Here is a 27,889-nt window from a genome sequence, read left to right on the forward strand (position 1 = left end):
GCTGATCCAGAGCACGCTCTATACCCTGGCATTCAGGGTATAGAGTGTAAAATGCATTAGCAGTGAAATGCTTGAGCAGTCTTACTTCTTCTCCTGTGTTGTACATGATTTTATTGATATACTAGAATAAAAAAAGTTGATTTTACCAGAGCGTTGTCATCCACAATCCTTTACAGGGTTTAAGGGGTTGTAAACCCTTGTTTTTTTTTTTTTTTTTTTTTAAATAACAAACATGTCATACTTGCCTCCACTGTGCAGTTCGTTTGGCACAGAGTGGCCCTGATCCACCTGTTCTGGGGTCCATAGCCACAGAATGCCGGACTCAGGGGTGGACTGACCATTGGGCCACTCGGGCACTGCCCGAGGACTCCGAGCCACTAGGGGGCCCCATCAGCCTCAGTAAAACCAGGGACAGTATGTAAAAATCTGTGTTTTTTTTACATCTGTCTCTGAAATGTCCCTTACTGACATCCTTTTGGTCTAAAAATCCCGAGATTATAGCTGTCCCACCTCTCCAGTACCTTCTCAGCCAATAGAAACATGTCTGTGTATACTGTATGCACACGTATATGTATAATGTGTGATTGTATACTGTGTGTGTGTATACTGTGTGGCCCCATAATTTCTGATTGCCTAGGGGGCCCATAATCTCCTATTGCCTGGGGGCCCCATGAGTTGTCAGTCCACCCCTGGCCGGACTCCACCTTTTCTGTTCTGGGGGCCATAGACACGGAATGCTAAACTCAGCCCCTCTCCCCGGCGCCCGCATCATTGGATTTGATCGACAGCAGCGGGAGCCAATGGCTGCGCTGTCATAAATCTATCCAATCAAGAGCCAAGACAACGGGCAGAGAGGTAGAATGTGTCTCCGCTGTGGGAACGAATGGGCTCAGGTGAGTAAAATGGGGGGTGCTGAGGGGCTGCTCAGTGTCAGAAGTTTTTTCACCAAAATACATAGGATGCATTAAGATGAAAAAACACGGGGGTTTACAACCCCTTTAAATAAAGATATATTTAAACTAACAAAAGTGTAATTTAAAGAAGACCAGCCTAAGCTCGTTTGGCTGGGCTTCTCCTATGGGTCACATAAGTGTAATTCGTTTTGCACTCCTGTGACCTATTTTCAGCAGACAGCAGACTGAAGTCCAGGCACTGTGTCATCCCATCAACGGGAGTCTGGATCCACCAGGTGCCTTAACTAAGACCCATCTCAGCCTCTTAGCCCCCGTACACACGGTCGGAGATTCCGACAACCAAATCCGTCGGAGTAATTCCGACGGATTAATTCCGAAAGAGGCCCTGAAGTGATGTTGCATACACACGGTCGGACAAAGTTGTCGGAAAATCCGATTGTACATAAAGTGTTGACGTTATTTCGTTACGACGGGACTACGTTCAGGCTAGTAGCCAATAGCTTTGGTCTAGGAATTTGATCTGAGCATGCGTGGCACTTTGTTCGTCGGAGTAGGCTACACATGATCGGAGTATGTCCGATCGGAGCATTTTGTCGGAAAATTTTACCGGCAAGTTGAAAAAGTTGGTCCGTCGGATATTCAGACGGAAACAGTCTGATGGAGACCACACACAGTCAGAATATCTGACAAAACGGTCCGATAGGACACATTCCGTCGGAATCTCCGACCGTGTGTACAAGGGCTTAGTGAACCACTGAGAGCCTGAGACGGCCACTCCCCACCCCTTCACAGCTCAGCACTCCAGTGAGCATGGAGGGGAAGAGCAGAGAACAGTGATTGACAGTCAGCAGCTCTCTGCTCGGGGAGCGGTGAGAATCAGGCCATCGGTGGTGTTGGATCGCTCGGTTCTCAGTGTAGAGGTGGCGAGAGACAGATGCGGCATCGGACCGATGCTGCATCCACCTAGGTGAGTATGATGGGGGAAAAAACCCCAAACCCATACTTCTCTTTAAATATAACTGAGAACATGGACTACATGGGAAATATTTGACAGACAGAAGATAATATAAGGACAAATTTGTGCTTTAAATATACAGTACATTGGAATAAGGAAGAGTTAGCGTCTCTTTAATCTTGCATTAAATATATATATATTGATGATACAGATAAAGTTCCATTTATCTGAGAGCAATTTAAGTTTATGCGTGGAATGCATTATACAGCATTCCTTCAGGGATAAGTATCTGAGGAGGCCAGAGAGATAGAAAATAAACAGAAACACAAGGTTATGCCTAGCAGTGTCAGTAACTCTTTGTATAGGTATGCTTTCTGTAAGCTGAGCCTATGATGATTCATCAGTCAGTGGATGCACTTTGAGTTAGGTGCTGTTTCTGCTAGGCATGCTATCTGTCAATCACAACCCAGCAAAACACAACATTCAGTACAGAAATTTGGGAATTCCTAATAACCTTTGACAGCTGTACAAAAAAAAAAAAAAAAAATTTAACATTTAAAGTACAAAAACAAAAATGTAATATATTGCAACGTAGCTGTCCTTATATGTAGTAGCTGCATTAGGTTTTTTCCGCTATATTTTTCACACGGTGATTTAGCCAGCAACACTTCCTAGACCAAAGCTATTGGCTACTAGCCTGAACGTAGTCCTGTCGTAACTAAATAACGTCATCACGTTCCAAACGATCAGATCTTCTGACAACTTTGTCTGACCGTGTGTATGCAACACCAGTTTCGGACAAAATCCGTCAGACAAAATCCAACGGATTTTGTTGTCGGAATGTCCGACCATGTGTACAAGGGCTTAGAGTATCTCCACTCTGGGGGCGGGGGAGACACTTTTGGTCAGCAGCATTGTCAATCTTGCGAGAGGGTAGTATCAGCTGTACTAGCAGATTTAAATAGACTTGACTAATAACAAAAAGGCAAACTCCAGTTAAGAGTTTTTAAGCAGGTATCTAGTGTAGTAATAGTTTGGTTGACAAAGACACAAGTCCTTCTATTTCAACCAATAAAAGGGGACACAAAAAAAACATACAATCCCATGTACACAAACACAATCCTACACCCACATTTGATCCAGGGAAATGCAAAAAAACCCATCAAAGCATTCTCCAATTTTCTCCAGCAGGGGAAAAAAATCCTTCCCGTGGGCAATTTCAGACAACACTGTCATTATTAAAGTGGAACTAAAGTCAGGAATACTTACCTCAGCTCAAGTGGATAGATGCCCTGGGAGGTTTCTCGTGACATCTTCTCCCCAGCTTCTTCAGGGGGCCGGAACTTCAACATAAGGGCATATAGGGGTATAACCCAGGTGGTGGCATCATATGCCGGTATCTCGCGGGAGTACACACGCAGAGAATCTTTATTCATCGTAAAGTGACTGACACTTCCATGGGGATTAGTCTTTTCAGAGGGCTATTTCTAGGTTATATACCCTTATGCATTCATGGAGATTAGTGAAAGACATTTGGCATATAGTTCCTCCTGATGGTTGAATGCTAATACAACAGCCATATACACCCAAGGAAGATTACCGGTTCTACAGCATAAACCACTCTATAAAGAGGCTGTTTGGGCTCATCTTGACCTATATGCCAGTTAGTTTGCTTAAGAAGGAGCTTCGCCCCTGTGCCCACCTCACAGATATTCGATGCCTTTGATGTCTCTCCAGGTGCTGCTAATTTGATATTTAATTAACGGGTCTTGAAGAAGCTATGCAATTAGCGAAACGCTTTGACCCTTGGAGAATTGAACAACTTATATACCTCAAACTTATTGCTGTGTCCAATAAGTATGCTAGGAGGTGTTAGTTGACCATTTGTATCATATTCGGCCATGTTCTTTGATGCTTCTATAATAAAATGTACTTTACAATTTTTAGAATTTTAAATGATGTAAATATATTTTTTATTAAATCTGCTCTCGTCTCATGCGATGCCAATATAGTCCAGTTTAAGCAGAGTTTTTTGATATTTTTTTAAAGCAGTATTTATCAGAAGTACTGCTCCACTTCAGCTTCTAGAAGATTACAGCTTGGGGTTCTCAATCTCTACTTGTCAGCTAAACTAAGATATCCTACAGCCTCTTGAGACATGTTTCCTACAGAGGGAAGGGAGATGAATGCGCTTACCTACATTATTCTTAGTTAATTGCAAATTGTAGCAGATGTAGGTCATTTTTTTTAATCGTTTGTATCCTTTACTTATTTTTGTAACTGGTATTGCACTGAACTTTGTTTTGCTACTTGGAACTGACAGGATGTCTTATATAATTACATTGTTTCCTTTCCTTTGAATATAATGCATGCATGTTTTTTCTTTATGCCCCCATTCACACTTATTTTTTCTGCTCATTTATTTCGGTTAGCTTATTCCTGACTGTGCTCAACATCCGCTAACCTACTCTTTGTAACTGCCCCTGTTCGCACTTTTGCAGTCAGTCGCCCTTCCCTCAATGTCCTATACTCAAAAAAGTGCATGAGCTTTGTTTTAGTGTATTCAGGTGTTTTTGGCCCCATAGACCTCAATTAGAGTGCCTGTGAAGTTATAATGCAAGTGCTTTTACAGTTGAAGGATTCCTTTTCTCATATAGAACTGCTTTCCTCTGCTTGCCTAGCCCAGGAGGAAATAAATGCCTGCAGCTTGACACATGCGTAAACACGCTTGGAAAACGCCCAAAAGAACTCTTCAAAGTCACCAGGAATATGCTCTGCTTATCTCTGCGCAGGTGTGAATGCAGACCTATAAGGCTCCTAAAGCAAACAGAGGGGTGATTTACTAAAAGAGTAGAGCATGTTCACTTTCAAAGTCAATTTTCAGTTTGTATAATGAATTTTTACTTATCCTGATAAATGGGGTGAAGCTTACTGAAAATTCTCTTTGCAAACAATACCCACTCATGTACAACTAAAATACATTTAAAAAAAACAGGATTTTCGGTTGTACTTAAAGCGGAGTTCCACTGGTTTTTGAGTTTATTAAAAATCAGCAGCTACAAAAAGTATAGCTGCTGTCTTTTAATAAACAGCCACTCACCTGTCCAGCTATGCGGCCGCCCGAAGCCTTTGTTCTCTCCCCCTCCTCTTCATGGCGCTGACATTGTGAGTGTGGGCGCCCGGCTGTGACAGTTTACGGCTTCACAGTCGGGTGCACACTGCTCATGCGTGAGCCACACTGCTCTCCATAAATGGCCAGGCAATGTTCTGGGACCTGTCACGTGTCCCAGAAAATTGCTGGGAGGGAGGGGCCGCCTTGGAATCACCTAGGCGGTCGGAAAGGAGGAAGGAGGAAGTGGGACAGAAAATCCCACTTCAAACCAAGTACCCAGCCCCCCCCCCCCCCAAAAAAGACATGCCAATCGTGGCACGTCAGGGGGCTAGGAGTACTTAAAGCGGAAGTTCCACTTTTGGGTGGAACTTAATTTTAATTAAATGATTAACATCAGCATGACATCACTTCATTCACTAGGTTAAGTTAATTTTCAGTTGGCAAGGCGAATTTTCACATATCTAAGACCCTTTTCACACTGGGGCACTTTGCAGGCACTACAGCGCTAAAAATAGCACCTGCAAAGCTCCCTGAAAGAGCCTCTTCTCACAGTCCAGTGTGGAGCGGTGCGCTGGCAGGACTGTAAAAAAAAAGTCCTGCTAGCAGCATCTTTGGAGTGGTGAAGGAGTGGTGTGTATACTGCTCCTTCACTGCTCCTGCCCATTGAAATTAATGGGGCAACGTGGCTATACTGCCGGCAAAGCACCGGCAAAGCCGCTGGAGCAGCGCTTTGCGGTGGTTTTAACCATTTCTCGGCCGCTAGCAGGGGGGAAAAATCACCTCACTAGCGGCCGAATACCGCCACTAAAACGACTGTAAAGCGGCGCTGAAAAGAGCTCAGTTTTACCACCGGCACCTTAACCACCCCAGTGTGGGGGTGGTTAAGTGAATTGGGGCCTAAGTGAATTGGGTGACATTTATCTTTAATACAAGTACCATAAATAGCAGCAGCAGGACAATTTTAAATATCTTTTGACCAAAAGTTACTAGTGTAAAAGAGTACAGTTATCCATTCAGCAGTATACATTTTTTCCAGGAGTAGAACAGTTTTAGACCCCTTTCACACTGGGCACTTTTCAGCCATTTTTAGTGCTAAAAATAGTGCCTGTAAAGTGCCTGAAAAGCTCATCTCAAGTCACCCCAGTGTGAAAGCCCGAGTGCTTTCACACTGAGGCGGTGCACTTGCAGGACAGGAAAAAAAGTCATGCAAGCAGCATCTTTGGGGTGGAGTGGTGTATACACTGCTCCCGCACCGCCCCTGCCCATTGAAATGAATGGGCAGCGCTGCCAAAGTGCTGCAAAATGGCCGCTATTAACCCTTTCCTCAGCCTCTGGCGAGAGTTAAAAGCGCCCCACTAGCGGCCGAAAATCGCTGCTATAACGGCTGTAAAGTGCCGCTAAACTAACGCCACTTTACCGCACTGCCCCAGTGTTAAAGGGGTCTTAATCAGGGACAATAAGTCTAATTGGTGTAACTTTTATTTTATCAGTGTGATGGGGGAACCCCCCTTTTTTAACAAGAAAGGATGAGAGTGACACAAGTATATAAGTACAGTAAAACCTTAGTTTTGAGAGCGTTTTGCAAGACAAGCAACATTTTAAATAAATTTTGACTTGATATATAAGCGATGTCTTGATACACAAGTAGCGTCATGTCACAACCGAGTATAAAAGAGAAGATGGGGCGCCTTTAAGTGTAACAATACGGTTACATTTAACAAAGATACAACATTGAGCAACTCACATGGTTGATGATTAAAAGAGGCACATCTAAGTAGGCAGGTAAAGAGATCTGATTTCTGATCTCACTACTGCAGGATAGCCTTCCCGGTCACAATTTCAGACTGACATCGGTGAGAGCCGGCGGTGCGGAGGACGGTCTATGTGGACAGCTTTACCCCGGGTGCCTGCATACTTAGATGTTCCTCTTTTAATCATCAACCATGTGAATTGCTAAATGTACCTTCATTAAATGTAACCATATTGCTAAACTTAGAGGCGCCTCGCTTCTCTTTTATACTCTGGAGCTCCTACTGGATTTTGCTTTTAAACCCCTTGTGGAGGCTTCAATTTGTGGATGGGAATTTTATGGTTACACAACCTGGTCACATTGCTATAATCTTTTTATATTGACTATAAACTGAAGGACCTATGAATAATTGGTTGTGGAAGGAATCATTTGAGTTCTCATTATTTCTTATGGGGAAATTCACTTTGATATACAAGTGCTTGGGTTTACAAGCATGTTTCTGGCACGAATTATGCTTGCAATCCAAGGTTTTACTGTAGTACAATATAAATGTATTGATCATGGTAAAAGTTCAGAAGGTAAAGCAGTTGTATTTCAGGGCTCACAGCTGCCCCATCATTAGGGCTAAAAACATAGCAATGTAAAACAATATCAGCGCATAGAAGTAAAAGTTGGGAGTTCTAAAATCTATTGCATAAAAAAAAGTGTAACAACGTTATCAGGTGTTAAAAAAGTCAAACATAAGAAAAGAACCAATGGAAAAATATACAGTATGTATATCTATTTTTTTTTTTTTTATAGCTGTAGGTACCCAAGGAGTTTTCCTGTATGTTAGAGATTATAAGATTAGAAATCATACCAGATCATACTTTCCTTTAGGGACAGTGGTCCACCAGCATCCTTTTTTTAAAGGGAAGCAAAAAAAAAGAGTAGAAAAGTAGTTTGACCTAAAATAAAAAGGTCTATCAACATACAATAAAACCGAATACATCCCCAAAATAAACATGAAAAAAAAACTTTTTATCTTAAATATATTAAGTATATATATGTATATATATATATATATATATATATATATATATATATATATATATATATATATATATATATATATATATATATATATATACCCAAAATTAAAAAATACCCCAAAATACTGAACCTCTGAAACAAAAGCCTCACACTTTTTTTGAGAAAGCCTTGCAGAAAAAAACAAAAATAAATAGCTTTGAATGTAAAAGCATGCTAAAAAGGACATATATATATATATATATATATATATATATATATATATATATATATATATATATATATATATATATATACCCAAAATAATAATAACAAACAAAAATGCTGAAAGGGTGAAGATTGTCCTAAAAGCTAGCATCTTCAAATAAATTAACCACTTCAGCCCAGACAATTTTGCTGGTCAAAGACCAGACCACTTTTTGCGATTCGACACTGCGTCGCTTTAACTGACAATTGCTCGGTCGTGTGACGTGGCTCCCAAACAAAATTGACGTCCTTTTTTTCCCACAAATAGAGCTTTCTTTTGGTGGTATTTGATCACCCCTGCAGTTTTTATTTTTTGCGCTATAAGCAAAAATAGAGTGACAATTTTGAAAAAAACGCATTATTATTTACTTTTTGTTATAATAAATATCCCCCAAAAATATATAAAAAAAAATTTTTTTTTCCCTCAGTATAGACCGATAAGTATTCTTCTACATATGTTTGGTAAAAAAATTGCAATAAGCGATTATTGATTGGTTTTCGCAAAAGTTATAGCGTTTACAAAATAGGGGATAGTTTTATGGCATTTTTTTTTCCAATCACATGGAGCAGAGATCAGCGTCACTAGTTGCTAGGCAGAACGGGGAAATTCTGCTTACAATGGCATTTCCTTGTTCAGCCACCCCGTGAGAAGATCGCGGGTATGCCCACAGCGATCGAGTCCGCGGGACCCGCGACTGGACTCACGGGGGCCCCGACCAGCACGCGAGCGCACCGCCGGGCAGGGCGGCATTAAAGATTGGACGTACCTGTACGCCAATATGCCTGCCTGTGCCATTCTGCCGACGTACATCAGTGTGCGCTGGTCGCAAACCGGTTAAAATGTTTTTTGAAATCACCCTGAATCTTTCCCTATGCAGTTTGACAGATTCCCCCATCCTTTCCTTGAAACAGCTTCCAGTATAATGACAGCATGGCTGGTCTGTGTCCCCGCTTTTATAAAGATGGGGCTGGCACAAAACAAAGACCCTAATATTTCCATTATTTGCCACTCTAAGCCAGCTGACCGAAGTTCAGAAAACCTCATAGTGTTTTAAAGTGACTGTAAAGGCACTTTAAATAACAAACATATCATACTTACCTCCACTGTGCAGCTTGTTTTGCACACAGTGGCCCCAAACATCCTATTCTGTGGTCCCCCCGGCGGCTCTCGCAGCTCCTCCCCACATCTGATAACCCCCTCTGAGAAGCGCTTCCCTGATGGGGTCAACGAGCAGTTGGTTACCTTGCGGGCATGCTCTCGATTCTAGCATTTGCGTCTATAGACACAGAACGCCGGACTCAACCCCGCCCCCAGCGCCGCCTCATTGGATTTGATTGACAGCAGTGGGAGCCAATGGCTGCGCTGCTATCAATCTATCAAATCAAGAGCCGGGAGCCCGTGGAGAGAGAAAGCATGTCCCTGCTGACTGAATGAAGGGGCTCAGGTAAGTAAAACGGGGGGAAGGGGGGCTAGGGGGCCGATGACTGACAGGTGTTTTTTCACCTTAATGCATAGGATGCATTAAATTGAAAAAAAAAAACACAAACCTTTACAATCCCTTTAACATTAAGCAGAATTCCAGTCTAAACCTAATTAGTCTTAAAAATGTCCCTTCCCTAATCCTACTATAATGATTAACCTGTGTGAAAAAAAGAAAAAGGAAACTATACTTACTTATTCTCAGCCCACTCTGGTCTGGTCACATGATCTGGTCTCTGGTCTCTCTGTGTCAGCCAGCGGCAGCTGCAGGGGAGAGGAGGACGCACTCAACAATGGCTGGGACATAGGAACTTATGAGTGTCTGAATTCCCAGACATTGTTTAGTGTTCTTTTCTTCCCTGCAGCAGGTAGCTGACACAGTAAATCACGTGACCAATCTGGAGCAGGATGAAAATAAGTAGATAAATACATGCTTTTTTTTATTTTATTTTTTTATTTTTTTTATATAAAGTTATGATTTAGAAGATTTCTCACAGAAATTTTTGCTAGAACTGCAGGTTCTTGACACATGATTCTGAGCCAGGCAACCTTTTTCTCATGCTCAGTTAATATGGACAAGGATGCCCTAGACTCAGACAGAGTGTGATCATTGAACAGAACCAGGGAAGACATTGGCATGCATTTTTATAGGCTTAGATTTAGGACCATTCAGAAGATGAGGATCCTGGAAATTATTAATTAGCTAGAGGGGACGCCAGATGCAGAAGATGAATGCCAGGAAGAGACGCAGAGCCACTTAGCAGGAAGGCGATGTCCCCTGAGTGAATTTAAATGCACTCTGTTCATTTTGCTTGCAATATACCTTTAATGGGAATAGTATATGTCTGTGCAGTGTGGAAAATGGGTGTAAATAACAAGATAGACTGTAAATAATTACAAATCTGGATGATAATACAGTAAATATAAATGTATATCGGGTCGAGGTTTTTAGCTGATTGGCTGGAGTTTTGCCTGAAATTTACTCTGTCACTGGAATAAAAGTTGAGTCCCCCTGCAATAAACACAGTTATGCCCCGTACACATGATCGGACTATCTGGCGGACTTAGTCCCGCGACAATCCACCGGACTTTCCAGCGGAGGTCCGCCGGACTTTCCAAATGAACAGACTTGCCCACACACGGACTAAAGTCCAATAATTTTGAACGTGACTTCAGGTACGACGGGACTACAGAAGGAAGTCAATGTCGCTGCCTCCATCGGCGAGATTAACACCTTGCAAGCCCCGTCGCCTGGTATGGGTTTTAAGGGTAACCCCTATGCCGAGAAACGGCATGGGGGTCCCACAAAGTCCATACCAGACCCTTATCTCAGCACGCAGCCCGGCCGGTAAGGAAAGGGGGTGGGGACGAGCGAGCAGCCCTCCCCTCCTGAACCATACCAGGCCACATGCCCTGCGGCCCCCCCCACCCCAAAGCACCTTGTCCCCATGTTGATGTACAAATTCCAACACGCAAAATTCTTACGCATGCTCGGAAACAATTTGACGCATGCTCGGAAGCATTGAACTTCATTTTCTCGGCTCGTCGTAGTGTTGTACGTCACTGCGTTCTTGACGGTCGAAAGTTCAGAGAACTTTTATGTGACCGTGTGTATGCATAACAGTTTGAACAGAATCCGTCAGAAAAACCATTCGAGCTTAATTTGACCAAAATTCCAATTGTGTATAAGCGGCATTAGAGGGCAGTATAGCAGCAGCCTACAGGCATTCAGGAGGTGCAAATGCGGCCTCCTGACACCCTTTTTTTAAAATTGCTTGTTGTACCATTTTCAGTGGTTGTCATACCTGTAGGCTATTTGCACACCCATGGAAGTCTTATGTTGCGTACACATGACCGGACTTTTCATCTGACTAGGTCCGATGGTCTTCCCGACGGACTTTCCAAATGAACGGACTTGGCCACACACAAGCACACCAAAGTCTGATGGATTCGACCGTGATGATGTACGACCAGACTAGAATAAGGAAGTTCATAGCCAGGAGCCAATAGCTGCCCTAGCGTCAGTCTTCGTCTGTCGGACTAGCATACAGACGAACTGATTTTTTAACCAGACTCGAGTCCATCGAAAAGATTTGAAACATGTTTTATTTCTAGCTCCATCTGACTTTTGGGGGAAAAAAAGTCCGCTGGAGCCCATACACGATCGCAATTTCCAACGGATTCATTCCGTCGGATCTAGTCCGTCGAAAACTCCAGTTGTGTGTATGCGGAATTATTGAAAAACTCCCAGTTAGCAATCCTCGGGTCCTGCTTTGTTTGCACACTTATGCCATGTACACACGGTCAGACTTTCCGATGTAAAATGCGAGATCGGAGCTTGTTGTCGGAAATTCTGACCGCGTGTAGGCTCCATCGGACAGTTTCCATCGGAATTTCCGTTGCACAATATTTGAGATCTGATTCACCAATTTTCCGACAACAAAATCCGTTGTTGGAAATTCCGATCGTGTATACACAATTCCAACACACAAAGTTCCAGCAGAAGAGCTATTGAACTTCATTTTTTTAGCAGGATGGCTTCTGCTAGAGGGGTGGTGGACTGTATTATAAAATAGCGGCACCTCTGTCCTCTGTCGGTCTCCCAGAAGCTGTGCCAGAAACTGGAATGTTAACCGAGCAGCAGTAATGTTCCTGAACTATCCTACCTCATATAAGAACCTCTCCCTGCGCTATTACTTTCTGAAACAAGTGTTTTTTCTGTCCCTCATCTATACACTTATTCCAGGTGTGTCAAAATTACCTGGGGATCTTTATTTAAAAAAGGGTTGCCTCACTCAAGAATGCTGCCAATGGTCACCAAAGGTTTCAGCGTCCAATTAGACAGCTGCTCCCTCTGATACACCTAGAGATTCTATAAAGGGACACTTTTACTCTGAGCCTCTGCTTCAGCTGTAGAGTGGCCCAGCACCACCTACTGGATGGAGGATAAACTGCAAATTCCATAGCCACACTGGCTATTAAATCTTAAACCTTGTTCTTCTCACCGCTGTCCCCTAAGCCCTTGTACACACGGTCGGAGAATCCGTCGGAATGTGTCCTATCAGACTGTGTCGTCGGATAATCCGACTGTGTGTGGTATGCATCGGACTGATTCCATCGGAATATCCGTCAGACCCAATTTTCCAACATGTTGGAAATATTTCCCGACCAAATGGGCCGATCGGACATACTCCGATCATGTGCAGAGAATTTTGATCGGACCAAGTGCGACGCATGCTCAGATCAAATTCCTACATCAAAGCTATTGGCTACTAGCCTGAATGTAGTCCCATCGTAACGAAATTACATCATCACGTTCTGAAAGATCGGATTTTTCGCCAACTTTGTCCGACCGTGTGTATGCAACAGTTTCGGACAAGATCCGACGGACAAAATCCGTCAGGCAAAATCCGACAGATTTGGTTGTGGAAATCTCCGACCGTGTGTACAGGGGCTTAGAGATCACCTGTCTGAAGCCTGAGCTATCTCTCCTCAATAGAAAGCTGTCCCTTCTTTTGGGTTCTTATGGGTCCCTACCTCTGCTTCCTACACTTCAGGCCCATTTAATGTCACAAGCGGGACTATATATAACCTTCCTGCATCTAAGAAGGGTGCGGAAATCTTGAGAGATCTCTGTGTCCAAGTAAACACAGGCTTCCCAAGATGGTGCCTGAAGATCATGGTAAAGAATATACTAGCTTCCCTAGCTCCATTAGTAAGCAGCACACTAATGATTGTTGTTTACCACCATGCAAAAACTAGGAAGTAGCTAAGCAATCTTAGGTCAATGTATCGCTCCCTGCTCTGCTAGCCTGACAGAGTGGTAGCAACACTCCCCTGCTAGCAGGCTACCACATGTCTACAAGTCAAAACTTGGTTTTTAGTTTTATGATAATGTGGGGAAGAATTAGAACCCCTCCTATCCCCTCCTATCATACTATCTATGATTCTGTTAGCCTGCTGCATGGGACTCTGGCATTTCAATGCAAGCAGAGGGCACACGGGCATTGTCAAACCCTATGAGGTGCTGACAGCTGCTGCAACTGGAAAAAGGTTGGTTGGTGTGCACCTAGGATAGGGTGACCAGACATACCCGGTTTCCCCAGATTGAGGACACTGTCCTCCGGAGCCAGTCTGTCCCTGGTTTGGCCCCGGATTGCAGTGATATGGAGGGGGGGCATCTGTTACTCTCACCCTGGGTGAAACATTTGGGGGGGCGCACAATCATTACTGTGCCCCCCCAAGTGTTCTGTGTTGCCCCCCTGCCCAGGGACTCCTGTAGTCTAGCCTGTCCCCCACGATCCCTCTGGTGAGGGTGGTCCGTGTGTTTGAGAACAGCCGAGGGGAGGGGCAGTGCAGAGCATACGGCGGCTATTGGAGAAGCTCTTGGCAGGGGATACAGAGGAGCAGCTGGGTGTTGGGAACAGTACCTGGTGCTGGGGAGAGCCCTGCTCTGATAGATTATCATGGAGGCCATGGAGAGGTGAGCAAAATCAACCAATCTATGCTGTTCATGTAGGGGGGTGTAAGTAGTGCAGGAATCAGGTAGGTCAGTGTAGCGGTCAGTGTAGAACTCAGGTAGATCAGTGTAGTAGTCAGTATAGGAATCGGGTAAATCAGTGTAGGAATCAGGTAGGTTAGTGTAGTGGTCAGTGTAGGAAACAGGTAGGCCAATGTAGGGATAAGGTAGGTCAGTGTAGTGGTCAGGTAGGTCCGTGTAGTGCTCAGGGTAGGAAATCAGGTAGGTTAGTTCAGTGGGCAGGTAGTTCAGTGTAGGAATCAAGTTGGTCTGTTTTACTGTACTAGTGGAAGGGATTCAGGGAGTGCTAAAAGTCTGGTGGGGGTGCACATTTCTTGCCTTGTCCCGGGCGCTGACAACCCACGCTACACTTCTGACTGCATATATAATTTGAGGAAAATATGCGTATAAAATAGTTGACCATTTGCCAATATAAAAAAAATGTAAAAATGTCCCCGGATTTCATTTTAAAAATCTGGTCACCTTAACCTAGGAGTATGCATGTTTAGGACCGTGCCCAGGGATGGATGTCCAGAACGTAAATAGTCTGCATTCTAGGCATTTGTCATTGGATGCATACTGCCCTAAAACATTGTACCATTGAGTGCACTGCCCAACCCCATCCAGCCACAGCAGTTGTCAGCCGCTCCCAGAGTTTGACAGGCTGCCATCAAGTACTTGAACCAGCAGGAGTTCACTAAGCACCATGCTTATAGCAACTCGGTGTCAGTGTCCAAATTAAAGGGATTGGTTGCAGCTGTTGCCTGTCACAGCTAAGACTGCCATCCAATTCTAGAAGCTGCTATTGCCCAGTTCTGGACGCCTTGCTGGTTCTAATAAATCACACCAGTGTAGCATCATACACCATTTGCAGCATGAATTTAAAAAGTGGTTTCTGTTTTATTTCAGGCTGTTATACATCACTGTTCCCCATCCTATGCAATGACCAATGTAGAAATTTTCAAAGTTCCCTGCAATTCTGTCTGTGCTCTTGTCAGGGCCGTCTTTAATATTAATTGGACCCTGGGCAAACCCCCCCCCCCCCATGCATTTTCGCTCTCCACCTGCTCTGAGACATACAATAAATAGCAGCTAGACTCAAAATCAGTTTACTGAATCAGATCAGGCAGCTATTGCGATTGGTTGCCAGTGGTTACAGTGTATCATTACCGCTCACTGACTTGTTGCTAGAGGTTACAGCACACATTACAGCTCACTGATTTGTTGCTAGTGGTTACAGCACATGGTTTCTGCTTGTTGATTGGTTGCTAGAGATTACTTTGGATATGGCCTCAGGAGGGGCATGAATACATATCAATGCCGATGGCTGCCACTATTTACATACGAATGCCAGTAATTGACATGTAAACACGGGGTCTGCAGGTGAGTAATCTGTATGCAACAATAGGGCAGAGCTGGGCAGCATTAGTAGCAGCACTTCACACTGAGATATTGGGACACATCACAGGACTAAAACTTCAAGGGACGAGGGAATTTAAACCAGGATAGTTGGCAAGTATGAGGCAGCTGCTTTTGTGCATCGATTCGAATTTGAATTCTGTTAAAAAAATTTCTTTGTTATTTCGGATTAGTTGAAATTCGGTACTGTTGTAATTTGGAAATTCGAATATATCCGAATTTCCAAAAAACGAAAATTTGTCAGAATTTCAAATCAGAACCAAATGTACTGCACATGTCTAACAGGTATCCCCCAGGGAACAGCAGCATCAAAACATGGATAGGAACATCCACTATTATATGGCATTCATTGCATAGAGGCGTGTGCATGGTATTGCATTGAGGTGAGTACTATATGGTCCTCTTAGGCCCTGATAAAGCACTAGTTGGTGAAACATGTTGGAACACGAGGATTGATTACAATAGTACTCTTGTCTTTTCTTGTAATGTAACTCCATGTAATGTATTTCCACCTATTCATTGTTTTTTTTAAAACAGAAAATTGGTAAGACACCATGTTTTTTGTCTTTTTAAACATTGTGATATTCCAAATAAAATATGTATTTGTTTGAATTTTATGTATGCTCTTTTCTGGTCTGTACAGTCTGATAGCCCTTGGTTTTTTTCTTGTTGTTGCACTACAGACTACTGAGGTCTGAGGGCCGCACATCACCTGCTAAATGACCACATAATACCTCAGGCCACAGGGTGGGCACCAGAGAACGGCACAATAGTACCTGAAGGGTCTGGTATAAAAGTTGGGGTGGGACTGAATACTTTTGTTTTTCATGGGTCCTCCCTTACAATCCATAGTAGACCCTCATCCACAACAAGGGTCTGGTAAAAAATAAAGGGAATCTCCAGCTGCTTGCTATACAAATAGAAAAAAAAAAAGTGGCTTGGAAATATCGTTTTAGCATTGTGTACATTTTGTTTCTTTGTAAATGTCCCTCTTGTGTACATTGCACAGCTTGTACCCTCTAAGCCTTATTAAAAGAACATCTGTTGGCAAATGGTATTTTGATTTTTTTTTTTTTGGTACACGTTTTACAGAGCAGCACCCATCTCCCCATGCCTTTTGTTTGATTTGAGGAGTTCCCCATTCCGTCTACAATAGAAAAAAGATGTCAGGGAAATGTCATTTAACAGCTGACAATTTAAATGATATTTTTTTCTTTGTAGCCTATGTATGTCACATTTGTTGTAATATATCCTACAGAAGTGCCACTTTACAGGCAGGTTTAACCACTTCGCATCCAGGCCAATTCTGACACTTCGCTCATACATGTAAAAATCATCATTTACATAGAACCCCCAAACATTAGATATGTTTTTTTAGCAGACACCCTAGAAAATGGTGGTCATTGCAACATTTTATCTTGCATGGTATTTGCGCAGTATTTTTTCAAAAGCATTTTTTTTGCAAACTTCAGTACTTAAAAATCTTCATAGGCGACGCTTTAATTTTTTTTACTGGTTACGTGTTTTGAGTTACAGAGGAGGTCTAGGACTAGAATTATTGCTCTCGCTCTACCGATCGTGGCGACACCTCACATGTGTGCTTTGAACACCGTTTTCATATGTTGGCAGGACTTACGTATGCTTTCGCACCTGCGTGCAAGCACACGGGGACAGGGGCACTTAAAAAAAAAATATATTGTTAATTTTACATAATAATTTTTATTTTTACATAAAAAAAAAATTGATCACTTTTATTCCTATTACAAGGAATGTAAACATCCCTTGTAATAGGAATATAACATGACAGGACCTCTTTACATTGAGATGTGGGGTCAATAAGACCCCACATCTCACCACTAGGCTGGGAAGCCTGAAATAAAAAAATAAAAAAACAATTACAGCTTCCCAGCCGAGGCGGTGCCGTTTTTTTGAACGCAGAGGCCGGGCGTGACGTCATAACATCATGCTGGTTATTTACATATAAACACAGTGTCTGCAGGTGAGTCATCTGTACATGACAATAAGGCAGAGCATGGGCAGCATTAGAAACAGAACTTCACACTGAGATACCGGGACTCAGCACAGGACTAAAACTTCAAAGGACAAGGGAATTTAAACTGGGATAGTTGGCAAGCTGTTTTGGGCCCCACAACAACGGTGGGGCCCAGGTCAGCTTCCCCCTTTGCCCTACCTTAAAGACGACCCTACCTATATAAAATATAAGGTACTGAAGTTTTGCCATCTTTGCATGGGTGCAGGTATGACATGTTGTATCTGTTCACTTGGCACAACCTCATATTATATTTTTTACCAAGAAGTTAAATACAGTAAAACCTTGGTTTGAGAGTAACTTGGTTTGAGAGTGTTTTGCAAGACAAGCAAAATGTTTTAATAAACGGTGACTTGATGTACAAGTGATGCATTGATATACAAGTAGTGTCATGTCACAACTAAGTATAAAAGAGAAGAGAGGCACCTCTAAGTGTAGTAATATTTTTACATTTAAAGAAGGTACAACATTTAGCAACTCACATGGTTAATGCTTAAAACAGGCACATCTAAGTACGCAGGCACCCGGGGTAAAGCTGTCCACATAGACCATCCTCCTCACCGCAATTGACGTCATCCCTTCCACTCTGTACTCCACAAGCAGTTCAAGCCTCGATTTCAGATCTCTCTACTGCAGGGTAGTCTTCCCGGTCACCATCACAGACTGCCAGCAGTGAGAGCCGGCAGTGCGGAAGACGCTCTATGTGTACAGCTTTAACCCAATGCCTTTATATTTAAATGTGCCTCTTTTAATCATCAACCATGTGAGTTGCTAAATGTTGTACATTCATTAAATGTAACCATATTGCTACACTTAGAGGCGCCTCTCTTCTCTTTTATACTCTGTAGCTCCTGATGGATTTTGCTTCTAATCCTCTTGTGGAGGCCTCCATTTGTGGATGGACATTTTATGGTTACACAACCACATTACATTTTAAATGGACTATAAACTAAATGGTTGTGGAGCGAATCATTTCAGTTTCCATTATTTATTATGGGGAAATTCGATTTTATATACAAGTGCTTTGGATTAGAAGCTTGTTTCTGGAATAAATTATGCCCACAATCCAAGGTTTTACTATTGTGTTTATGTGCCTTAAAATAAAATTTAGTATATTTTGTTACCAAAATTTAGCATTTCATAAACTGTTGAGCTAATATCACGTGACATAAACTGGAACTACCAATATTTTATTCTCTAGGGCAGGGGTCTTGAACTGGCCGCCCTCCAGCTCTTGTGAAACTACAAGTCCCATGAGGCATTGCAAGGCTGACAGTTACAAGCATGACTCCCGCAGGCAGAGGCATGGTGGGACTTGTAGTTATGCAACAGCTGGAGGGCCACCAGTTTGAGACCCCATTTCTAGGGTGTTTGCTTTCAGAAAATATATAATGGTTGGGGAGTTTACATACTGTAATTCTCTAGCCTAAAATTATTTATTTAACCATAGCTCCCGACTGTCCCTGATTTGGAGCAATGTCCCTCTGTGCCTCATTCCCCCTCATTGTCCCTCATTTTGCTCTGATCCATATAGTTGTATATAAAATATACTTTTTATCTTTCAAAAAGTGTTTCCCAGTGCTAAACCTTTCATCCAAATTCTAAATTGCTGTGTTTGTATATTTTAATAGCCAATATAAAGGAATAGTAGTGGTAAAAAATATCCCTTGTGGATTTAAGTAACCTTTTTTTTTTTGGTTAATTCTCCTTTAAGGGGGTGTGGCAGGGGGCGTGTCCTATTCCTACATACGTTTGTTAGTAGGTGTCCCTCATTCCCATGTCAAAATGTTGGGAGGTATGATTTAACATGTAGAAAAAAAACACAGCAAAAGAATTAAAGCTGAAGTTTAGTGAAAAAAAAAAAAAATGTAACCAGCACAAGGAACACTACTTACTAGGGAATAAGTGCTGGTGTCTGCAGTTTACAGTTGAAATCCTTAACCCTCGCCCCCCCGGTGATACTCTGGTGCTGTGGGGGTTAATATCAATGGTTGTGTCTGTGCCAGGCATGTGGGGAAAAGTGCTGCCCACCCTTTCCACTCCCTGATAGTCCAGTCATAGCACTATACTATAGGTTCCCACATTGCAAAGCACTCCTTTATTGCAGGAGGCAGTACATGCATCCACCAGTCCTCCAATCCAGGGCTGGTGCTACCATTAGACAAACTAGGCAGCCGCCTAGGGCGCACTGCTGCCTTGGGGCACCCGGCTGCTGATTTTCCTCCACGTCTGCATGCTCTGCAGGGCAGGGAAAAGGGGTGGAGTCAGGGGTGGAGCCAATGGGGGTGGCAAAATTAGGTTTCGCCTAGGGTGTCAAAAATCTTTGCACCAGCCCTGCTCCAATCATGGAACGCTTTGCATTGTGGGAACCTGTCACTATGAATGGAGAACAGGGTTGGAAAGGGTGAGCATAGACGGCACTTTTGACATGCCTGTCACAGTCTGCTACAGGGGGGCATCTACTCTGCTACCACTGAGGGTTTCTACTGTAAGTAGGGGCCACCATCAGGTGGGACACACCTCACTGCTGGTAAGTAGCGTCTCTTTTGCTATTAAAAAAAAGAAAAAAAAAATCAGCTTTAAAGGAATTGTGCATTTTTAATGATTCACTTTAAGCTTTATTATAAAGCTGCTGCCTGCCAAACATGAATCTTACTTTTTTTTGCATTGGTACATGCCCACCCTGACAGTGCCCAGCTCCCCATGCCCTTTGTTTGACAATTCCTTGCCTATTATCCCTGAAAATAGGGATACTTGATTAAAAGATTCCTCTCCCATTGGCTTCAATGGGATTTGCAATAAACTCTACAATTTGCAAATTTTTTGCCGACTGCGTTTGTCGAACCCGCTCTAAATCCAACCCAAACAGATTGCTTATCACGAATCAGGAAGTGCACTGCGGGGTTTTAGGAGAAATGTAAAGCATAGTACACACTACTAGTTTTATTTTCGTTCAACCCAATGGGCAGAATGAAAAATAAAAACTGACAGCTTAGGGCAGAGTTGCTGTACTAACAATCCGATGTTAGTACAGCGATCTCCTCTGCTGTTCTATTGGGTTCAGGCAAGGGGACGCCCCCCCCCCCCCCCCCCGCCGGAAAACACCAGTCAACGCTCTCAGCCATTGGCATTCACCCAATGGGCGCTGGGTGGCAGACCTTTTTCGGTCATGCCCCTTCAATAGAAGCCAGCCGTCCAATCTTCATCTGACATTTGGCCCATGTGTACTAGGCTTAAGACAAAAGGCATAGCTCTTTATTTGGAGGGACTGTCCCTCTATAAGACTAAATCCTTCTGTCCCTCATTATTCCATTTTATTGATCTGATGTGTACATCTCTATACAAAATGTACTATTTTACTACCAAAAGTATTATGCTGTACTAAGCGTTTTATCCATCCTCTATATTACTGCATGTGTTACTTTGAAAAGCAAATATAAAGGACAAATAGAGGTAAAAAAATGCATTTTTGTGGTTTAGACAACAATTTTCTGCATATTAGATGTTTGCGGTTCATATAATTGGGCTGTGGCGCGGATGTGCCCTTTGCCTATATAAAGTGTGCTAAAAGATGCCCCTCTTTATCATTTCAGAAAGTTGGGAGGTATGTAGAAGGTATATTTTTGTAATGTTTGGGCACAATTAACACAGATGCCCCATATTACTTCACTTTCTGAGTTCAGTTTCACCCTAAAGTGTATCTAACCCCAAAAACAGAAATTCTATATATTGCAGCCAAACAGATCTTAGATGTGGTGGCTGCATTCGTTTTCTTTTTTTTTTTTGGTTTCTGTTTTTTTACTTTAGTAAACCTACTGATCCAGTCAGTAAGTCTGTTATATTTCAACTTCCTTTAACAAGCTGTCCAGACAAAGTGATAGAGGGTTGAGACAAACTGTTAACACTGAAAGGGATGCTTACAATGATCAGCTTTTATTCATTTATGTAAAACCTTTATCCCCAAAGGAAAGAAACTGTGTGCTTTAACTACTTGTAAAGTATTTGTTAGTCAAATCCATCTGAATCAGCTAGTCTAAAGCCTGGTACACGTTATAGTTTTTTTCACCCTACCCAGCGGGCTGGCAAAAAAAAAAACTGAGGAACTTGCTGTACTGACTATGTGATGAGAGATCTCCCTCTGCTGAACTATTGTGTTCTCACACGGGGACCAGCCGGTACACAGCGGTCAAAACTCGTAGCCAATGGCAGTGCTGCAAATCGCTTTTCGGGTGCTTTGACAGTGCTGCCCATTCATTTCAATGGGCAGCCGTGGTAGAGGAGCGGTGTCAGCCTTGCTGTGTATACACCGCTCCTCCACCGCCCCCCAAAGATGCTGCTTTCTGGACTTTTTTCCTCCCAGTGTGGATGTACTCTGACTTTCACACTGGGGTGGCTTGTGAGGTGCTTTTCAGGCACTATTTTTAGTGCTAAAACACCTGAAATGCGCCCCAGTGTTAAAGGGATCTTAGGCTGGGTTCACACAAATGCGGCCTCGGTTTCAGTGCGGCAGTCTGATGCATTTCTATTCACTGGTCCAGGTGCGATTCAGGTGTGAATATTTACCTGAAATCGCACCTGAAGGGACCCAAAAATGCACCAGACCTTTTTGAAACTGCACCATTTACATTCGCTCTCTCTGTATGCCTAAAATAAAAAAATAAAAAATAATATATATATATATATATATATATATATATATATATATATATATATATATATATATATAATTGAAATAAAAAAAATAAAAAAAAACAACTTTATAGCGTTTAGCACCTGGGAAGCTTTCTCATCAACTTGTTTGCAATCCATTCTGGAATGTAGATGCTATATCTTTTGCACAACCAATCAATAATATACGCTTATTGGGATTTTTTTTACCAAAAATATGTAGAAGAATAGAAAGTGTCCTAAACTGAGGAAGAAACTTGTTTTTTTTAGTTATTTTTTTAGGATATTTATTATAGCAAAAAGTAAAAAAAAAATTTTCTAAATTGTCTCTGTATGCCTAAAATAAAAAAATATATATAAAAAAATGTAATTAAATAAACACAAAAAAAACCTTTTTAGTGTTTAACACCTTGGAAGTTTTCTCATCAACTTGTTTACAATCCATTCTGGAATATAGATGCTATAACTTTTGCGCAAACCAATCAATAATATACGCTTATTGGGATTTTTTTTTTACCAAAAATATGTAGAAGAATACATAGTAGCCTAAACTGAATAAGAAACTTGTTTTTTTAATTATTTTTTGTAATATTTATTATAATATATTGTAATATAATTTTTTTTTTCCAAAAATATGTAAAAGAATACATAGTGGCCTAAACTGAGGAAGAAACGTGTTTTTTTAGTTATTTTTTTGGGATATTTATTATAGCAAAAAGTAAAACTTTTTTTTTTTTTTCAAAATTGTTGATCTCTCTGTATGCCTAAAATAAAAAAAAAATATAAAAAATGTAAATTAAATAATAAAAAAAAACTTTTTAGCGTTTAACACCTGGGAAGCTTTCTCATCAACTTGTTTGCAATCCATTCTGGAATGTATTTCCTTTTTGTGTCAAAACATGTCTTATCTCTTAATGACTTGCATTTATTAACGCAAACTGATTTGTAAGCTGGCTTCATGAAGGGTAGATGAAGTCATAAGGAAACACTGGAGGAGGTAACACTTAAAAAAAAAGGAGAATAAAGGAGAGACAAGCCAGTAGCTGTGTTGGATACAAGGCAACATTATAATCTGCAAGAAGCACCTTCAGTTAAAAGAGATGAAAGGGAAGGGGGTGGGGGCTGTAGGGCTGCGCTGTGCTGTCTCCAGGAAGAAGTAATTTAGTGTGTGTGTCTGTGTGTGAAACAGAGCTGCGTTTTGGCAGTAGGGCATTTACATGTTAATTCTGGCTGCAACACAGATCCATACGGAGGAGGAACCAGACACCAGCTCCACCATGTATGTAGGATATTTTGGTGTGCCACTCTTATACTTGCTGTACCCCAGTGCTTAAGGTACAGGGCATGGTGCTGATTGTTTTATGCCTTTAATCCCAATTTGTTCCATGGCTTCTCTGGTTACAATGCCCATTTGAAAGTGATTTAATTATGTCTGCTTTTCCCCGCCCAATGCTGCCAAGGCTCTTGATATGTAGAGCCTCTTTCCTTCTCTTTTGATCATTTGTTTTGCTTGTATCCGTTCGGTGTGTAGTCATCCCCTTGCACTCCTGCATGTGGCTCGCCAACACAAAGCTTTATTATCAGGAAGTTCACAGCCTTGGCAACAGATCGCTGTGCTGCAGTGCTACCTGCCTACACTCCTTCTTTGAATGCCATGCTAATTAATTTTTTTTTCTTCTTCTTTATTGGGGGCTAGAAGAAGAGAACTGGGCACGGTATTCCCTTTTTCTTTTCCCTATTGATTGGCAGCTACATGCGATGTGAGACGTTTTCATAGCGTTGCCTGCCCCCCTTGGGCTTTCGGACATGTCTTTATGTGAATAGGATCTTGTTGCTTCCCAACTCAATAATCATGAACAGATCTTCATGTGTGCGCAGTGCTGATCCACTATGTGATGTTCATTCGGGCTGCAGAGTGCCAATGAATTAATCAGGTGGCTTGGCTACTACTAGCTGATCCATATTTCTCCTTGTAGCTGTAATACACATAGGATTTGTTTGGATTTATTGACGTTTTAAGGCTGGGGGATATTCATATACACTCATCTTCTATACTGAGTGAGTATGCTATTACTAAAAGCTGTTTGATACCCTTCATCTGCCCCCCCCCCACCTTTTGGATTACCTCTGATCTCCTTTCTTTCTTTTAACTTCCAGGATGGCTCGTTTTGGAGAGGCGGTGGCTGGCAGATTGGGGTCCGGGGATGGAGGATCGGAGAGGAGTAAGACTCTGCAAGGGTCTCCGGCTGCACCAGTGGGGACCCAAGCAGCCTTCAAGCAATCTAAAGCCCAAAGAGCGAGGACCATGGCTTTATACAATCCCATCCCAGTCCGGCAGAACTGCTTCACCGTGAACAGGTCGCTGTTCATCTTTGGAGAAGACAATATTGTCAGGAAATATGCTAAGAAGCTCATCGACTGGCCATATCCTTTTTTTTAAAAATGCAACGTGAAAAAAAAAAAAAAAAAACCTGGTTTATGGTGGAATCCACAGCTCCTGGAAAGGTAGGGGTTAAAGCCCCGGTAAAAAAAAAAATGCTGCTGCAGATAATGGCAGCATCTTTAGGTCATCAGCTGGAACGTCTAAGGTAAGAACATTGAATTGTGTACAGACACAGTGGAACGACATGGTCAAGCCCCATAAATTGTGTTGATCCTGTTTGCTTTTGATGACTGTTGGTCTAGGATTAATGATGATGATGATTGTATTGTATATGAGGAAAAGGCTTAGTACATTGTCATGTTGAACAGTTGGGAGTTGGTAGGACTCCCTGTCCTGAAAATGAATTGAGAAAGTCAGCTACCCCCTCCCTGCCCTTCTGTTAGCGCTGTGGAGTAGAAGTTCACCTGCTCTGTGTACAATATCTTTAGCACAGAGGCGGTGGGCTCAGTCTCTTCACAGCCCCCCTTCTTCCTATCGCAATGATTAATTATTAAAAGACTGATGCTGACAGATCCCCCTTCTCAACGGCTACACCATGATTTCTTTACAGCAACGATGACAAATCTCCCTCTTTTCAGATTAAATCATGCTTGCCAACAGGTGTAAAATGAAAAGGAAACATTAGTTAGATTTGCTGTGCGTGCAAAGGTTCCTATTATGGGGATTCGATGTTTGGACAGCTACCAGCAGAGATGAGCAAATCTGCTAGGGTTCAATTTGGGGACAGGTTCAATAAACATGTTAAAAAATTTGCAATTTGCAAAGTTTAATGTGAACCCCATTGAAGTCTTAAAAATCAATTCTTTCAATTTTCAAGGCTAATAGAAAAGGGAATGTCAAAAGGACACTGCCATGGGGAATAAAAAAAGATTTTTCAATACATTTTGGCAGGGAGCGGCTAATAAGGTTTAAAGGATAACATAAAAAATATGTAATTTCTTTAAATAACATACTTGGGGAACGCAGAAACTGGCTTGTGAAGTGGTGCTAATTAATATTTCCCAGCCACTTTGTTTTGTTTGTAAACAAAGCACCCAAAGATTCCATTCAATACCATATCCTTATCCCAAGTGAAGGTCTTCTATAGATTGTAAGGGTGAACCCCACATAGAACAGCATGGGGTTTCCCCTAAAAATCCATACCAGACCGTTTATTCAAGCATGCAGCTGGCTGACTAGGAAATGGGGGGGGGGGGGGGGTCATGACATCCCTGATCAAATATTGCCATGTCCATATTTAGTCAATAACATCACCTGGCATAACCAGTCCCTTTAGTTACATTCAGTGACAGCTGTCATTGGCAGAAAGCAGTCATCAGGGGTGTAAATGTAGGATGGGTGGGTGTCATTCATCATGATTGACATGGATCTATATCACTCGATGACATGATTGGAAGAAAACATTGTAGAAAAGAAAAACATTTGCCACTAAATGATGTTTTCATGTGGGTTTGGTTTTTCATGTAAGAAACTTCATGAGGACCCCCAAACTTAATACCAGGCCCTAATCCTCGATGGAGATTTGGTCTGGATTATAAAGGGGAACCTCACACAAAAAAGAAAACCAAGAAAAAATACAGTGTATGAATACCAAATCCTTATCCCAGCATGCAGCCTGGCTGGCCAGGAAGGGGGGGGGGCAGTGAGCAAGCACCCCCCCACTCAGAACTATACTAGACTACATGCCATTAAGATAAGTAGGGTCCCCCCTGGCAAAGCACCTTAACCCTGGTTTATGGGGACAAGGGCCTCTTCCCTACATCCCTGGCCCGGTGGATGTGGGTGGGGTGGGGGGGTCTGTGTTATCCACCCCCTATATGAATATTCCCTATGGAATATTTGGTCAATGACATCACTTTGGATGGCTGCAAGCTGAAAGGCAGCAGGATAGTGGTTGCTAGGATTCCGGTGGCCATCTAGATCTTAACAACTAACGATGCGGTGTGGTCACTAGAGTCTTAGCAACCAATGATGTTAGCAGTCTGCATGGCAGATGGTTTCTTGCTGCATTCAGCAATACATTTGACTGGGTGAATAGGTCAACTAGGGTGAACCCTGCATTACAGCTAACCCCATCCCAGGAGAGCCTGTCCACTTTCAGAACCATGAACTAATGCGTGAACAGTGCTCAGATGGGGTGGTAGTCTAGGTTTCAGCACCATGGACAGCAAAGCGATTTGTTGGACGGTCCTTCAGTTTAGCCAGCTTGTCCTACTTGACAGAAAAGTGTCCCTGAAAACATTTTTAAATGCTAAACTTCTATGGTAGTGGGTTAGCCAGACCTGTCAAGTCTATGTATCTGCATTAGAACTAAAGCCCTATCGTGTAAAAGCAGTAGAACTGGTTTCTACAGGCATACAGTTCAAGGTGAAGTTTAATGTTATTTCTCTGCTAGAAGTAAATATGGAAAATGCCACATAAATTGATGCAAATGTTTATATCAATTATTTATTATTGCCTCGGCTAATACAAATGTGCATGCTTTACAGGACTGAATGGATATGCTATGAAATCCCTCTATTGGTTTTATTAGATTAAGCAAAGTGCAGTTACCCAGAGAAAACCAATCAGAATGTATCTTTCACTGATCTGACAGTAGTAAGTAGAGCTATTACTGGTTGATATGAGTTCCTGCAATCTCTACAACATTATGGTCATCTATTTCTTTTCTTTAGTATAGTTCTTTTTCAGTTCTTATCATCTTTTTAATAATGACTTTAAAGTTACGCTGTAACTACAAACATTATCTAAAACGCAAATACATTTTTATTTTCCAAGAGATAATTAGATACATTATGGACGATGCTTCTATAGCATTGTATTACTAATGAGCTTAGATTAGCCAGATTGAACTCAAAGTGTTACTGGAAATGTTTTTTAAAGTCCTAATTTTGAGGGCAAGCAGTTATCAAGACCTCATTCAGCCGCCATAAAATTAGATCAAGGTTTTGCATGAGCACAAGTCCTGTTTTTTTCACACCTGGGACCTAAGACGACGTGTGCTGTGGTCTCCTGATTATTAAAAAAAATGTGAAATGTCCCAGGACATTCACAAAATATGTGAAATGTCCATATGTTATATTATTGCCCCAGCTCTTTCCAGCAAATTGTTACAGCAAAAATCTGCACTTTCACATTGGAACAATGTCCATGATTGTGTCTACTGAGAAAGGTGTTAGCCCTTGTACACACGGTCGGACATTCTGACAACCAAATCCATTGGATTTTGTCCGACGGATTTTGTCCGAAACTGTTGCATACACATGGTCGGACAAAGTTGTTGGAAAATCCAATTGTACATAAC

At 42.1% G+C, this 27,889-nt stretch overlaps 1 protein-coding gene across 1 annotated transcript in view; it reads left to right on the forward strand.

Moving 5' to 3' along the window:
- LOC143927142 (uncharacterized) overlaps positions 1-24,582 on the forward strand; it is a 565,755-nt gene extending 541,173 nt beyond the window's left edge. The window contains exon 3 of the mRNA XM_077451093.1: positions 24,300-24,582. Within this exon, the coding sequence (XP_077307219.1) occupies positions 24,300-24,582 (283 nt within the window). The remainder of the gene's footprint in view (positions 1-24,299) is intronic.
- Positions 24,583-27,889: the final 3,307 nt, after the last annotated feature.

The sequence above is a fragment of the Lithobates pipiens genome, unplaced genomic scaffold (genome assembly GCF_037356315.1).
Source record: "Lithobates pipiens isolate NorthernLeopardFrog02 unplaced genomic scaffold, aLitPip1_a1.2 Scaffold_23, whole genome shotgun sequence".
In the NCBI taxonomy this organism is placed as follows: Eukaryota; Metazoa; Chordata; class Amphibia; order Anura; family Ranidae; genus Lithobates; species Lithobates pipiens.